Source organism: Manis pentadactyla, chromosome 14 (assembly GCF_030020395.1).
Source record: "Manis pentadactyla isolate mManPen7 chromosome 14, mManPen7.hap1, whole genome shotgun sequence".
NCBI lineage: Eukaryota > Metazoa > Chordata > Mammalia > Pholidota > Manidae > Manis > Manis pentadactyla.
In genome coordinates this window covers 30319771-30334290 of record NC_080032.1, presented here as the reverse complement: position 1 = coordinate 30334290, position 14520 = coordinate 30319771, and the positions used below count along the sequence as shown (strand labels likewise).

General features: G+C 51.7%; 1 protein-coding gene across 9 annotated transcripts in view; it reads left to right on the top strand.

Moving 5' to 3' along the window:
* The window catches only part of MYRIP (myosin VIIA and Rab interacting protein), a 220558-nt gene that overhangs the window by 155534 nt on the left and 50504 nt on the right, over positions 1-14520 (top strand). For all 9 annotated transcript variants that reach the window (XR_005032056.2, XM_036921708.2, XM_036921705.2 and 6 more), the window contains 2 exons: positions 4293-4437; positions 10827-11449. Coding sequence is in view for 8 of the 9 variants with exons in the window: in XM_036921708.2 (XP_036777603.2) it covers positions 4293-4437; positions 10827-11449 (768 nt within the window). In the remaining variant the exon portion in view is untranslated. The remainder of the gene's footprint in view (positions 1-4292; positions 4438-10826; positions 11450-14520) is intronic.

Here is a 14520-nt window from a genome sequence, read left to right as displayed (position 1 = left end):
GGCGTGTGTATATGGACTGGTACAGGGTTATAATTCATTTAAGGCCCTTCTCCTTGGGCGTGTGTGTATATACAAGGTCATCTCTGCAATGACTTGGCAATGCTGTTGCTGATGGTGACAGCAGGGGCTGGGCACTTACAATGCGCCCGGTAGCTAAGATACGTCTCTGCCTGACTCTGTCTCTGTGGCTTTCCGTTTTCCTCAGCCTTTTCTCTTTGTGTTTCTTTCATTTCCTCCCTCATATTTTCTCCCTCCTTTGAATGACTATCTTATAGACCTAAAGTATTCTTCATTATTGTTATAACTACTAGATTGAATTTAATAGCCATTGCCTGACCCTAACAATTCAAAGCAAAGTTATGTCTCAGTTGTTACTCGTATGCACCCTGTTATTGATCCCTTTGCCCCAAACCCTTGACTAAAAACTTCTGCCCCCCAATTTATAGTGTAGGCTCCTTGAGAGCAAGGACTGCTTTGAAGGCATGATCAGGGCCTCGGGGAGCCTGCCCCTCTGGTGGCAAGGGTCATGATAGCAGTCACAGCAATGGTGTACCATTCCAAGAGGTACAGGAAAGACATACGGGGACACAGTGACTGCAAAGAGCGTGTAATGAAGGTCACTGGTGGTTGTGCTGCGTGTTTCACCCAGAGCTTCAGAGCCAGCTGGCTCAGAGGGCAAGTCCTGCTCGGCTGGAGCAGGTTGGCCAGAAGTGCATTGTCCCTGACTCAGCAAAGGCTCTGGCACAGCCCAAGGGGCACGGAGGAAAGCAGCTTGGAGCCAGAAGACCAGGGCTCAACTCCTGCCTCTGCCCCCACCTCTTGTGTGCTATTCAGTGCTGCCTCGGTTTACTCCTGCGCACTCGATCAGGTCAAGCAATGGAGTGGTCATATTGCCCTGGCAATATGCTCTTATTCTGACTGTGATCTACATGTGGCAGGCACAACACTGACCCCTATGGGCAAGGAAACCGGCTTAGCACAGCTCAAGTTCCCCCAAGATCCCATGTGGCAAAGGAGCATCTGGTGTTGATCCACCACCTCCCACAGTGCTAGTTAGCGCCTGAAGAGCCACAGGTGGCCTGTTTAAAGGTCAAAACCTCAAGTCATCTTTGCAAAGGTTTGCTGGCATGCTAACATCCCTAGAACCATGGACCTCACCAACCCACCAGCCCTCCCTGCACAGTACAAACCCTGTACCCAGGACACCCTCTCCCCGCAAGGTGCAGACCCTGCACCCAGGATCCCTCCCTGGTGTCACCAGCACTACTTCTTCCGTGGACCCTGGGAGGGTAAGAGGAAGGGAATAGAAAAAATCAGAGGCCGTGGGTGGGAACGAAGAGCAGGCGCAGAGGGCCCAGCCACAGGAATGAGCAAACAGATCACTTAGGTCCCATCACCTCCTAGATCCACAGGTTGAACCCGGTAATAAAAAAGCCTTGTGGTGGCGCCACCTGCTGGGCTATGTGTTCATCACAACCAATTGGTGCCCATCAGGTCAGGTTGACCCATGTTTCCACCCTGCATACTGGGCCAGCCTAGACCTGAGGCCTGCTGGGGGTGGCCCTTTGGGGCATTTTGTGATTGTCAGGGTATAGTGTTTTCTAGTGTAAAACAATGGCTTGCCTGAAATAGGTTGTAGTCCTGGTACACCTAACTCAGGAACACAGATCCCATCTTTGCTGTTGGGACCAAAGAGGGACTTTTCTTGGTTATGGCTTCTGTAGGCGGGGAGCATGTTTGTCCCATAGAAATGGACCCCAGCCACCTCCTGCAGACAAACATGTACACACACAAGCCACTGCAGCCATTTGAGCCACTGCAAAATGAAACAGATATTATTTCCCCCTTTTTGAAGACTGTGATGTACAGTAAGGAGCTTGGAGACATGAGAAAGAAGCCTAGGACGTACACAATAGCTCACCGAGGCTGTAGTAATACTCCGTGGGGTAATAGGCTGTCAGCTCCTTAAGGGCCAGACCTCGTCTTACATCCTGTAAATTCAGTCACAAACCTGTGACCAAAGATCCTACCCAAGGGCCATCTCCACCTTCAAGGAGCTCACCATCTGTGGGAGAGTCAGCAAACTGTAGGACAGCTGTGACAGAATATGGAAAGTCCACAGGGAAGAAACGTTACAGTATGCTCCCTGAATATGCATGACTTTTCCAGAGAAGGATCTTCCCCTGCGTTTTTAATAATTTCACTTGCCAGTTGGTCACCAGCCTTGATCTCTGTCCTGACAGCTGCTCATCATTGTCAAGGATTTAGCAAAATCACAGACAGCTCCCTGAATACCCAGCCCCGGGAGGACTGTGGTTGTTGTCAAGCATCAAAACTAATAGGATGTGAGGGTCTGGCTGGTGCTTGCTGTGCCCTGGGGATGAAGGAATTGTGTGTGGCGGAGGCCACTTGCTGCACGTGTGGGCATAGCCCTCCTCCAAGTTAGACCTTGTCCTCCACGATGTGCATGAGGATGACACTGGACTCTTCTTCCTTCTTGCCCCACAATTTTATCCAGAAAATTAGTAGGAGAAAACAGGCACTTCTGAAAACCCATCCTGCAGCCCACCCCAAATCATCGACCCCACAGCACACACCCACTGTTTCTCTTCTGTACCAGTTGCTGGGCCAGGGCTGAGGATGTCACTGTTTACAGGCCATTCAGTGCCCTCAGTTGCTCTCGTTCTAATGGGACATTAGGCAAAAAACAGATGTTTGTGACAGCATGCAGTGAGGAACAAGTTAGCCTGGAGGAAGCCCAGGACTCCTGCCCGGCAGAAGCACACAGAATCTTACTGAACTGATAAGGCGGGAGAGCTCATCTCCCTGGGGCCTAACCTGTGACTGCTGCATGAAAGGCAGGTCTAGTGGCCCACCATGCTGTCATCTGTATTCACAAGGATGGGGGCAAGTTGCCACCCTGGGTACACAGCTTAGAGTTCCATATTTATTCTGCAAACCCATCTTCCTCCTGTGGGGAAGCCGAAGTTTCCTATGACTCTGTCTGAACCAGAACTGGGGGGCATGCACCACCATCTCCAAAACCAGTGTGCCAGATGCCTTGTATCTCGGGGCTCCTGGGTCCTAGCCGGTGACCATGGGGACGCAGGACCATGGTCCGCAACTCCCTCTGTGTCTTTTCTCACACTGGTTTCCCCACGCTTTGGCTAAGGCCACGGACTGCGCTGTGCTCTCCCAGACCCCATCCCTGCAGCTCTGTTCTGTCACCAGACATCCCGGCATGGGTCTGCACTATTTCTCTCCAGTGCCTTTGTAAAGCTCCCACTTCCTGTGCACTGTGCCGGCAAGATCAGCATCCACACCTCTGGAGAAATGAGTCCCGGGCCCAGGTGCTGCAGCACAGGTACAGCTGACCCGAGCCCAGCCCACCAGCCCAGGGCCCTGCCAACAGCCCTCCAGGCGCTCTCCTTTCATCTCCTGTTCTTAGCATCTGTGCTGGGAAAGTCCAAAGCTTCCAAGATGAGCACGTTTCTCCTGGGTGAGGAGGCCATGGGGCTGCTGGTGTGGGGTGGGCCAGTTAGAGACAGTTTCACACTCTGGTCATAGGTGCTTTCAGGGGCTTTGCAATGCCCCCCCACCTCAGTTTATCAATATAAAAAGAGCAAAATAAATAGGAGATAATTCTTTTATGAAATGACAGAGGAAAAATTGGTCTCTTTCTGCTTGATGAAATTCTCTCTATACATTTGTTACAATACAAAATACTTCATAGTAATATATAAATATATAAAATATATTTTAAAATATAATTTGAATGTTTCCTGCCTGCTATCTGAAATCTTATTTTTACCACTTCTTAGGTTGGAGTTTATTTTCCCTTTTGACTCGGGCACCAATGGAGATACGTTGAAATAGTTGTAGTTCTGTGGACTGACCACTCATGGCTCACTCATCCACTGTACCATCTGCATCACACTATGGCTTTCTATGTATGTGGCTGAAACTCTCAGGGTGGGGTGCCTTTGAGGAGAAGCTGCTGCCCCTCTCATCAGTCAGCCCCGAGAAGTACTGGCCGGCAGACTGGCCAGAGGAGGAGTAGATGGAATGGGCTCTGTGGGATTCCAGTACATCCCCGATGCTTTCTGGTAGCCTGGCTTGCTTAGAATGAAACAGACGAAACCATGTGCCCTGTCAAACAGCACCACTTTCTGACTTGCAGCTTTGAAGCCTCCACATGAGGAAAGCCAGTCCCTCCAACATGCCTTCTACACGCTGTGCGGAGTTCCAGGCCCAGACCTTGTGCATTCAGCTCTGTGCTCTTCTTTCCACAGCGGTCCAGGTCTGCGTTCTCACTCACCAGGGAAGATGCCCTGAAGACCTCATCCGTGGAGACTGCATCGAGGCTGCTGAGGGGCCGGGGCCAGCAGCCGAGGGAGGAGCTGGCGCTGCCTGGCTGGAAGCTCGCGGACAGGCTGGGTGAGACAAGTTACTGTCTTGAGCAGCGTCAGTTGTTCTGTGAGTTTCAGAGGCGCTATTCTGAGGCTGCTCGGCCCCTCCTCCCATCTTTCTGAGGTGGCCTGTGCCCATTTGAGGCAGCCTCTGGCCCCACACACAGTACGTAAAGGCAGCCGTGTCTTCCAGGGGGAGTTTTCCTCCCAGACCAGTGGGGTGATGGGGCTCCTGGGCAGGTGTGAGATTGCATAGCTCCAAGTCAGCTGCAGGGTCACATGGACAAAGGAGCTCATCCCAGCCAGGTCTCCTGGGCTCCGTGGCTGACTATCCAGGTAAATATGACTTAGAAGTTACATCTAGGAGACAGGTGACCTATTCAAGATTCCTTTGCCACCAGCACAGGTCTGTCCTTCCCACACCGAGATACACATACTTAAGCTGGAAGCCAGGGTGTTTGTCCTCACAAGAAGAAACACTAGAAGGATTCTCAACTCACGTTAACATCAAATCTACAGCCCTCTCCTAAACAATACAATTAGCAAAATATTCATCTGAGCAATGTGCTTTTAAAGATCATGCTATTGTTCTATCATTTCTACTTTATATAATAAGGGAAAAGATGTAAACTAACAGCCATATAAACAAATCCCACTGCATTACAGCACAAAGAATCGAAAACTTTAAGTATCTTTTAACACTCATTCTAAGATTTTTCCAAAAGAGAGCAATTCCACATTAACCTTTTAGTACCTATCAGTAGAAACTGCAGAGATTCTGTGAGCACATGAAATGTTCCTTATTTATGTATATGGTTTTTGTTTGTCTTCTAAGTGCATTTTTTTCTTTCCCCTGCTGCCCAGCATATCCATACTAATTCATTCACCCATATTCTTTCTTTCTTTCATTCTCTCTTATCGGGGTTGAAAATTCCGACAGAGAAGGGACTTTTAGATTCCACAGGTTGTATGAGAATGTCATATAATAGGTCTTTAATAAACAATAACTGCATTTTAAAAATCACTTTACAAGGTGCACGGTCCATCGGTGGCACTGTTGTGTTCAGTTACTAAGCCTTGTCATCATCTTGTGTGGCAGATAGAAACCTTGAGTGACAGTGATTTGTCCAGGATCCCACAGCTAATGGGGTCCCCAAAACCACATATTACAGCTCCAGTCATCAGGCTTTTCAAGTGCCTGATAACAGGTGTCTCCTCACCATGAAAAAAAAAAAATCAGCAATTCAAAATTCACACTTAGAAACCAATACATTTAGAGGATGTTATTAAAACTTCTAAAAGACATCCCATTTCACAAAATAGTCCCATGCCAAGTTATGAGCATTCCAAATAAATCTGTAAAGGATTTTGGTTTTCAAACATGACTTTGTACCTAACTTTCTATAAAATAAGGCACCTGTGTGTAATTTATCAGTTGTATATAAACATAAAGCTCAAGTCAACAGCATGACACATAAGAAAGACTTCATGCTTTGCTTTTCTAAAAACTCCATGCCTCTCTCAAGATGAAGATTTAAAATGAAAAACATAAAGCACTTGTTTAGAAAGCTGCTGGTTTTTCTGAGGACATGCTGAGATGTTCAGACCAACCCCAGAAGTCTTGACGGATGTCTGAAGTGCTTAGCAGGAAGCAGATTATTCCCAAGGGCATGGCTGTCTCAGCAGAGCAGGAATGGAGAACAGAGGAGAAGCAGAGGCGGAGGGCATCTAGAAGGCCAATGTCCTCAGGGCTATTTTCAACAGTTCTGCTTATGTCTCAGGACAAGGGATAGTTCCTGAGCCTATAGGTCCATGGATGGGGTCAGCCCAGGCACACTGTGGGCTGAGTAAGCCACAGCAGGTCCGTTTTCAGGCTTGACCATATTTATGGCAGTTAATGGATTTCCCCTAAACACATTTGCACTTTATAGACCTTGCCTGGGCATCTCTGTATGCACAGCATGTGCTCAGGGCTCCGGGATAAAGACCACGGACAGTCCCTACTCTTTGAGTTGCTCGCTGATGGTTGTCTGCACAATGTGAAAGGTGCAACTTTGGAAAGGAGGGAATGGAGGGTCCCAGAGGGATGTTCCCAGGGACCAAGAGAATGTGACATTGCAGCCCAGGTACAGCTTTAAGCTGCTCTGATGACTTGGCCTGGTGCCCAGGATTCTCACAGGGTTGGTATTCAGGGACCATCTGTGCATTTCTGAGATAAATTTAGCCAACTTCTAGCTTCCCCAGAGGAACACAGTTACCGGGATTGTAAGCAGTAGAAGAGAGGAGCCGACAGTGGGCTGAACCCACATATCAGGGGTGGACATTGGAGGCAAGTGCAGGACATGTTCAGCATGGTCAGCCCCAAGCCGGGCAGGGTGGCATTACTGAGGGCTTTCCCTCTTTGGCTTCTCCATGGCCTGGGAGAGGCTGCAGTTGGGCCTTCAGGGCTTGAATGCATTAATGAGTCATTTTTATGAGTCCAGGATGGGTTCCAGAACTGGCCAGGGGCTGGGGTTGAGCAGCGAAGAAGACATAGCCTGTAGTCAGGGTTGGGGGTTGGAGTAGACAGCCAAGAAAATAAACTGTAATATAGTTTAAGTGCTTAAAATGAAAGCTTTTTGGAGCTCAGAGAACAGAGTTACAAGTGCCTCCAAGAAGAAAAGCCAAGGGTGTGCCCCTGAGAGCAACATGGGGTCAGGTCTCTGAGGATGGTGCTGACGGCAGGCTTGCCAAGGCGCAGTGGATATACCTCTTGCCTTGGAGCAAACGCATGGCCTGGTGGGGCTGAGTCTGCATGGCGTGGCTGCCTCTGTGTTCAGACTCTAACATAAGGATTGGGGGACCTGTAGTTTATTTGGAGGTGAGCCCAGAAACACAGGGAAGGGGAGGCAGGCAATATATGCCTTGTTACCAAGCAGGGCACCACTGCAGGTGACTGGGTTTATCCCTGCTGGAGACTCTGAGAGCCAGCACAGCCGGCTCACCTGCCCAACCCCTGCCCCTGTGCTGGCTGAGGGTGCCCTCAGGAGGCAGTGGCTCCACCTGCCATGGGCAGCCAGTCCGGGGAACCACCAGGAGCCTCAGGCAAAGAATTGCATGTGCAGGCTGTCAAAGCCCAGAGAGTGTACACCAAGGAGTGAGGCCCGCGCCGCACGTGGGGCACTCCAGGGAATGCCACAATCACCACTGAGCAGCCATTTTTAGCTTCACTGAGAGACTGAGCATTTCTGGAGAATCCCGGATGGGCCTGCCATCCACACCACCTGTCTGACAGTCTTGAGATGCAGCGTTGGGAAAATGCCAACGAAATAGACCTTTTTCCCTAGAAGACTACTGTTCCCACCACAAGTAGAGGCCATAACATGTACATGGTAAACACATCGAAGTTAGACTCCCTCCTACCATCAGTGAAAATAGTAACTGTCGGAGCTCTGCATGCTTTCCATGTACATACGTAGGGGGGCTGATCCATAGTCAAATGTGAAATAGTATTGTAATCCAACTCAACAGATACAAGATAAAAACAGCTGAGGTCCTCAGGGATCCATGCTTTACATGTGTGGGCTGGCAACAATACACCCATCGACAGCAACAGCCGGTCTCAGGCCCCACCTGCAGTCGGGAAGCGGCCCCGAGGCTCTCTCTGCCCAAGGCCGGCTAGGAATCTCAGTAACTGGGCTCAGCCCTGGATCTGCCTTAACCCCGAGTCCCCGTTCTCTGCCGTGCACTAAAGCAGGTGCATTTTCACATGAGGGGAAAATACTATTGAGAAGCCATCTGCTCCACGCAGGCAGGGGTCAGCACTTTGGGAGCATTGCCACACGTGGTCCTCACAGAAGCCCAGGGAGGCTTTGACTCTGCCCCCCACATGCATGCAAGAGCCAAGGCTGAGGCTGAGTGGGCTTCCCACTCAGGCTCTCCCCCATGGCCTCTGCTCTTCCCACTGCACAAGTGGCCCTGGGGTGCAGCAGGCTCACCAGGCGACTCAGATCCTGACCCAGGGCCTAGTTCAGGGGAGGAGGGCTCAGCTGTGGCCTGTTCAGCCTGAGCACAAGTTGGATCGTGGAATGAGCCAGGGAGGTGTGACTCCAGGGGACTCAGGGACGCAGGAGGCCCATCTGGCCAGGGAGGCAAGAAAACCCTCTAGGAAGAGGAGGCAGAGGAGCTGAGGGCTCATGGAGGCGGTGGAGCCAACCCTGCGGAGCAGCAGGAGAGAGGACGGGCCATCAGGAGGACGGTGCTTGAACCAGCCCCGGGGCCCAGGGTCCTCCTGGAGGAGAGAGAGCCCCCTTCCACCCGCTGAAGAAAGGAAACTCGGTGTCCCACCAGCCTGGGCTGTCGTCAGGCATTTGGGGTGGAACTGGGTCACTGAGTGGAAGATATGTTCGCCCAACATCTGAATTCCCCGAGGCTGTGGCTCTGAAAGAGGTCTGGCAGGTGTGGTGCCCGTGAACAGCCTCGTGGACTCCTGAACACTTAGGTCTCATCACATGAGGCAGTGACCGTCTAATGGGTTGAAAACCCTGATTCACAGTCCTAGCACTGCAGAGCTGTGCCCCTGTAGACCTCAAGCCCAGAAGCTCGTGTCCACATGCAAGTTAGGGAATGCCCTGCCCCCGACCCCCGCCAGAGCCCTGGGGCACTCTTCACCCATCCCCAGGTAGACCTGAGAGGTTCCTAATAAAGGAAAATAGTTCTGCTGGCAACTGGTGTGCCTGAGGCCAGCACCCTGCCCCCGGGGTGCCAGGAACCCACAACTAAAGGGGAACCTTCCTCCCACATGGGCAGAAAATATTTCCTGTTTGCCTTCAGCAAAAATAAGACAAAGCAAGTATTGCCCCTGACTCACATTAAACCCTCAGAGCCCAGCCACCAGTCATCGCAGATGCTCTGGGAAGAACTGAGCCCAGTTCAGGCCACTCCGGACCACGACACCAGCCTGAGGCCCGCTCCAGCCTGCCCACGTGCTCCAGCGCTGGCCTGGGCTCCTGCGGCAGTTCAACCACGAGCTGCCTCGGTGTCAGAGGTGCTTCCTTCAGACCCGACCCATCACGGTCCTGTGGCCTTTGACAAATTGCTACTCACTTTTGTTCCCTCACCCGTAAAATGAGATCAGAAGTGCCCACCTCTCTCTCTCCCTGTGATCATTCCAGAATGAGGCAGGTTCCTTGAGTTGAAGATAAACTTGAATGCCGAGCTCACACAGAACACTCCTTTGGCCAGATGTGTGAGTTTTTCCCCAACCAACCAACTCTCCGGCACCAGGTGTGTGTCATGCACCCAATCTGGTTCAAGGTGCCTTTCTGGAAGGAGCACAGGCCCCACAGTCAAGGGCTCAGTCCTGCAGGAATTCAGATGCCATGTGGTCACTTGTACTTTTGACTGACCAGCTATATGTCAGGGTTCCCATGACCCCTCCTCAGGTTTGACAACCTGCTAGAAGAGCCCACAGAAGTCAGGGAAACACATTTACTGGTTTCTGACATGATAAAGGACACAGACGGACAGCCAGGTGAAGAGGTGCACAGGGCGTGGCCCCACGGATTGTAGCGCACCACCCTCCCGGCACATGGATGTGTTCACCAGCCAGAAGCTCTGAACCCCGTACTTTGGGGATTTATGGGGGCGTGATCAACCAGCCCCTCTCCGCTCTGCAGCATGGGGTGGGGCTGAGAGTTTCGGGTCGCTGATCACAGCTCTGTCTTTCTGGAGACAAGCCTTCATCCGTGGGCCGGCCCAGAGTGGCTTCATTAGAACAAAAATGCTCCTACCACCCAGGAAATTCCAAGAGATTTAGGAGGTCTGAGTAGGAACTGGGGTCGAAGACCAAGTAGTAGCAGGAACTGGGGACGGAGATCGGCATGTGCACACATATGCATGCATATATAGCTTGTTTTCCACGTGCCAGCTCACAGCTCACTACTGTAGGGTCTGCAGTGTGCATAAGTATGTGTATGTGTGTGCATGTGTGGATGTGAGTGAGATCTGTAAGGTGCCAAGGGTAGGTGTGCTCACCTGTAAGAGGATGTGCAAGTGGCTGACTCATCTCCCATCCAACCAGAGGACAGAAGGCCAGAGAGCCAGAACCAGGGCTGCCAACAGCTCCCTCTTCTCCCCCTTCTGCACCCAAGGGGGCCCTGCGTGGGAGGAGGCAATCCTCAGGAGACCCAGGTGACCAGCCCCAAGGGAGCTCCTTCCATCTGAGAGACCCCAGGGACTTCCCCGTCAGTGTGCTCTCCCCCACCGGGCGTGCCCCCCCACATCGGGGGGGTGTCCCCACCCCTACCCCATGTGCCCCCTGGGACTTCATAGGTCAGCTGCCTAGACCCTTTGCGCAGTCCTGGAAACTGATGGGTGGCGGCCCTGCCGGCTGTGAGGTGGTAACTGCCCCTCTCTGGTTTCTCCCTCCTTCCACAGACTTGGCCCCGGTTTTGCAGAGCCCCGACGGGAACTGGCTGGCCCTGAGGGGTGGCGTTCTGCTGGCCACACCCAAAAGCGGCACATTTCAGGCCCTGGAGGCCGCCTCCAGCGCAGCATCTGCCTACGATGTGTTGGGCTCTGACAGTGAGGAGGACCTGGACTGGAGTGAGACCTCAACCGTGCTGTGCCCGCGGCCCCGAGGCCAGCCCAGGGACCCCCAGCCCTGGCTCAGGCAGGCCCAGGGCTCAGCCCAGGGCCCCTCAGCCTCCTCTGCCCCCTCTGGCCTTTCCCCCAGCCCCGAGGCCATGTTTTCTGACTCAGAGACCTCCTCAGCAGAGTCTTCCCGGGAAGGGGGGGGCCAGGCTGGACCGTCCTGGTGGCAGAGGAAGACCCCTAGGGACCTGGCAGCTGAGAAGATGTGCCTACAGGGAGAGCTGGACGTGAACTTCAACCCGCAGCCTGCCAGCAGGGAGACCTCAGATAACAGCGACCCTGGCGAGGCGCCCCATGCAGCAGACCAGCAGGCCAGGGTGGGGAGAAGGGCCCAAGTGGGTTCGGAGGAGCCAAGCAAGGAATTATGTTCCCCCAGCGCCCCTTCCCAGGAGCTGGATGCACATCAGGTAATAAACCAGGGGGCTACAGGCACACACATTGGGCAGGATGTGCTCTCCAAACGGCTGGTCTAGCAGGTCCTGGGTTAGCCACAGACCCAGATTCTCATCTGGGTTTGGCTGCTACATTCTGAGGGACCCAGCGGCCCACATCCATGCCCTGGGCTCCATGTCTGACCCTCTGGAGATGGGATTATGAAGAGTGGGTTTCTATGTGTCCCACCCCACTCTCCCACCCCATCCCCACCCCCAGCCAGCAGCAGCAGCAGCAGGAACTTGTTACAGATGCAGATTCTCAGGCCCCACCCAGACCTGCTGAGTCAGAAACTCTGGAGATGAGGCCTGGCCATCTCTGCTGGGCCAGGTGCACCCGGCAATTCTGCTGTGCCCAGATTCCAGGGCCACTGGCTCAGGGCTGGGGGTATGGCTCTAGAGTCAGCCTGCCTGGGTGCCTGTCCCACCGTGCAGCCTTGGGAAGGCATCCCTCTAGGCCTCAGTTTCTGCATCGGTAAAATGGAGATAATATTACAGCTTCGAATAATGGATGTGATGAGAGAATAAGACAGTGTTTATGAAGGACTAAGCTCTGTCCTAGACATACATGAGTGCTCAGTAAAATGTTATCTTAATATGATAATTCAGGGCATGGTTTACTGATACTCTGACTCCTTGGTCCACATCACGACCCCTCCTCGAGAATGTGATTAAAGCTATGGACTCTTGCCTTAGAAAACTGCACCTGTACACTCACACATGCATACTCATGCACTCACACCATTTTGCTTACACTTTTCCGGTGGTTCCTAGGCCTCCAACCAGGTTAGTTTGAATACACCCACCGACTCCCAGCTGTGCACCTGGGACCACATGGTACCCAATCCTGCCCTCTTCCTGGCAAAGCGCATCACTGGCTTGAAGGCCCGACTTTGTGGAGTGCACTGTGGCTCGCCCATGGCAACATTCTCTGAACTGGAAAGCTTAAATGGTCTTCCATTAGTGCCACTGTGACATTATCAGGGTCTAGCAAAAGACTTAGTTCTGTGGCCCCTGCCTCTGCAGGTGTGTAGTCATGCTCACACTCCTGTCAACCTGACTTTCTGGCTCTGCAAAAACCACACCATCCCCAGTAGTACTCAGCTACCTGCTCTGCACTCCAGATTTGGGTTCTGCCAAAAGCAGGCCCCAGGCCAAGCATTGGTATAGTTTATGTGGGAGCAGGTCCCAGGAGGCCCCAGAGATGCGGAAGTGAATGGCCAGGTAAAGTGGGCTATCAGCAGCTGGCACTTCCCACCTGGGACAGTCTGGGAGCCCTGAGGGGCACATCGCAGGGTTCTCCCAGGACTGGAGTGCTCATCCACAGCCTACTGCTGGTGGAGAGGGGCCCCGCCCAGGAACGGCATTGACTCTAGCCAGGCATGCGTGAATGGGCCTGAGAAATCCCTCCAATGGAGCAGACAGACCCAGGTCTGCAGAGGGAAACTGTTCCCCGTGGCTGTGAACAACTCCTGTGTGTCCAGGCCATACAGGCCGATGTTGCCAGCATCTACAGTGACCTTCTGGGAATGTACCAGCCAGACACTGACCCCTGACCCTGGAGGATAGCTCTGACTCTGGCCACAGAACATGGCATCAGGCCTGTTTAACCTGCTAATATTGCCTAGAAAATGTCTGTTACATAGCCCAAGCTCTTGTTTTCTCCTCATTGAAACAAGGTCAGTACAAATCTGCCTCATGAGGTTGTTGTGATCACAGAGATAGAAGGTTCTGTCAAACTGTGACTCATTATCTAGCTCAAGTGTAGTTTTTTGCAGCCACTTTTGATGACTTGCCTCAAGGCATATTCTTGAGGGTTGTCTGCATGACTCACCTGCAGGCAAAAAAAGCTATGTCTCCACCAGAGCTAGGTGCCCAAATCTTCTTATTCATTTGAGGTGGTTTGAAAATTGTCTTCTGGTGTTACTCTTTGCAAGGCATCAATGGGGAGAAGGCAGGGCCAGCAGGAGAGCAGGGGCCTTGCTGGCAGCATCCTCTCCTCCCCGTAGGTGGCAGAAGTGTGGTACTTCTGGAGATTTCAAAACCCTGGTCCCTGCATTTATATGCATGTTTTTTTAAACTGTTTGCATATTTTTTAATCGTATAAATGAATGTAATTTTAAAAATTTAGGACATACAGATATAGCCCTCCCTTGACCACAGCCCTAAATCCTTTTATCACCTGAAATGACTACAGTTGTATGTACATCACTAGGTATAGGACACTTAGAAATAGGCTCTTTAAGTGTCCATGTGTTAGAGGAATCGGCCTGTGCTCTGCACATCCATCAGCCTCTCCCCTTGACGGTGAGCCAGAGTTATCAGCACACATCCACATACAGCTCCTGCAGAAGACTGCGTCGCCGTGGCCCCCGCAGGAGCTTCTGTCAGGGCAACTGTAAGGGTGCGTTGCCCAAAGAGAATTTAAACAAGTCAGTCATCCCATTACATTCGGCACTGTGCATGGACAATTCCAAGCCATGTTGGTGACGCTGGGGCGGCTGCTCCGAACCCCAGTCCACCTGCTGTGTGGACAGGAGGAGCCACAACAGTTCCTATAGTGCCGTGTTCAGGACTTTTTCAGTGCTGGGTGTTGTAAACGGCACCGCAGAGCATGTCACTGTGCAGACCTCTCTATACAACTGCAAGTAGAGTTGTAGACTCAGCATATGTGGGTCTTAAATTCCATTGAGCACTTGCCAAGTTAGGCTCCGAGCCTCACAGCTACAAGGCCACTGCTGCCAAACGTGCATTCTGGTATCGTCCACAGTACCCAGGGTTGTCCGTCTGTTAAGTTGTTGCCAACTTTATGGGAGAAAAAAAATACTTCTTTTTAGTCAACATTTTCCTACTACTGAGGTTGAGCATTTTTCCTATGTTTAAAGCTATCTACATTTTTTCCTCTGGTAAAGGCACATTTTACATGTTTCTTCTATTATTTTATTGGACTATTTGTCTTTTTCTTACTGATTTTTAGGAATTTTTTTTCTAATTATCTTGTAGGTATTAGATCTTTGATGTTTACACATTGAAAATATTCTCTTCTT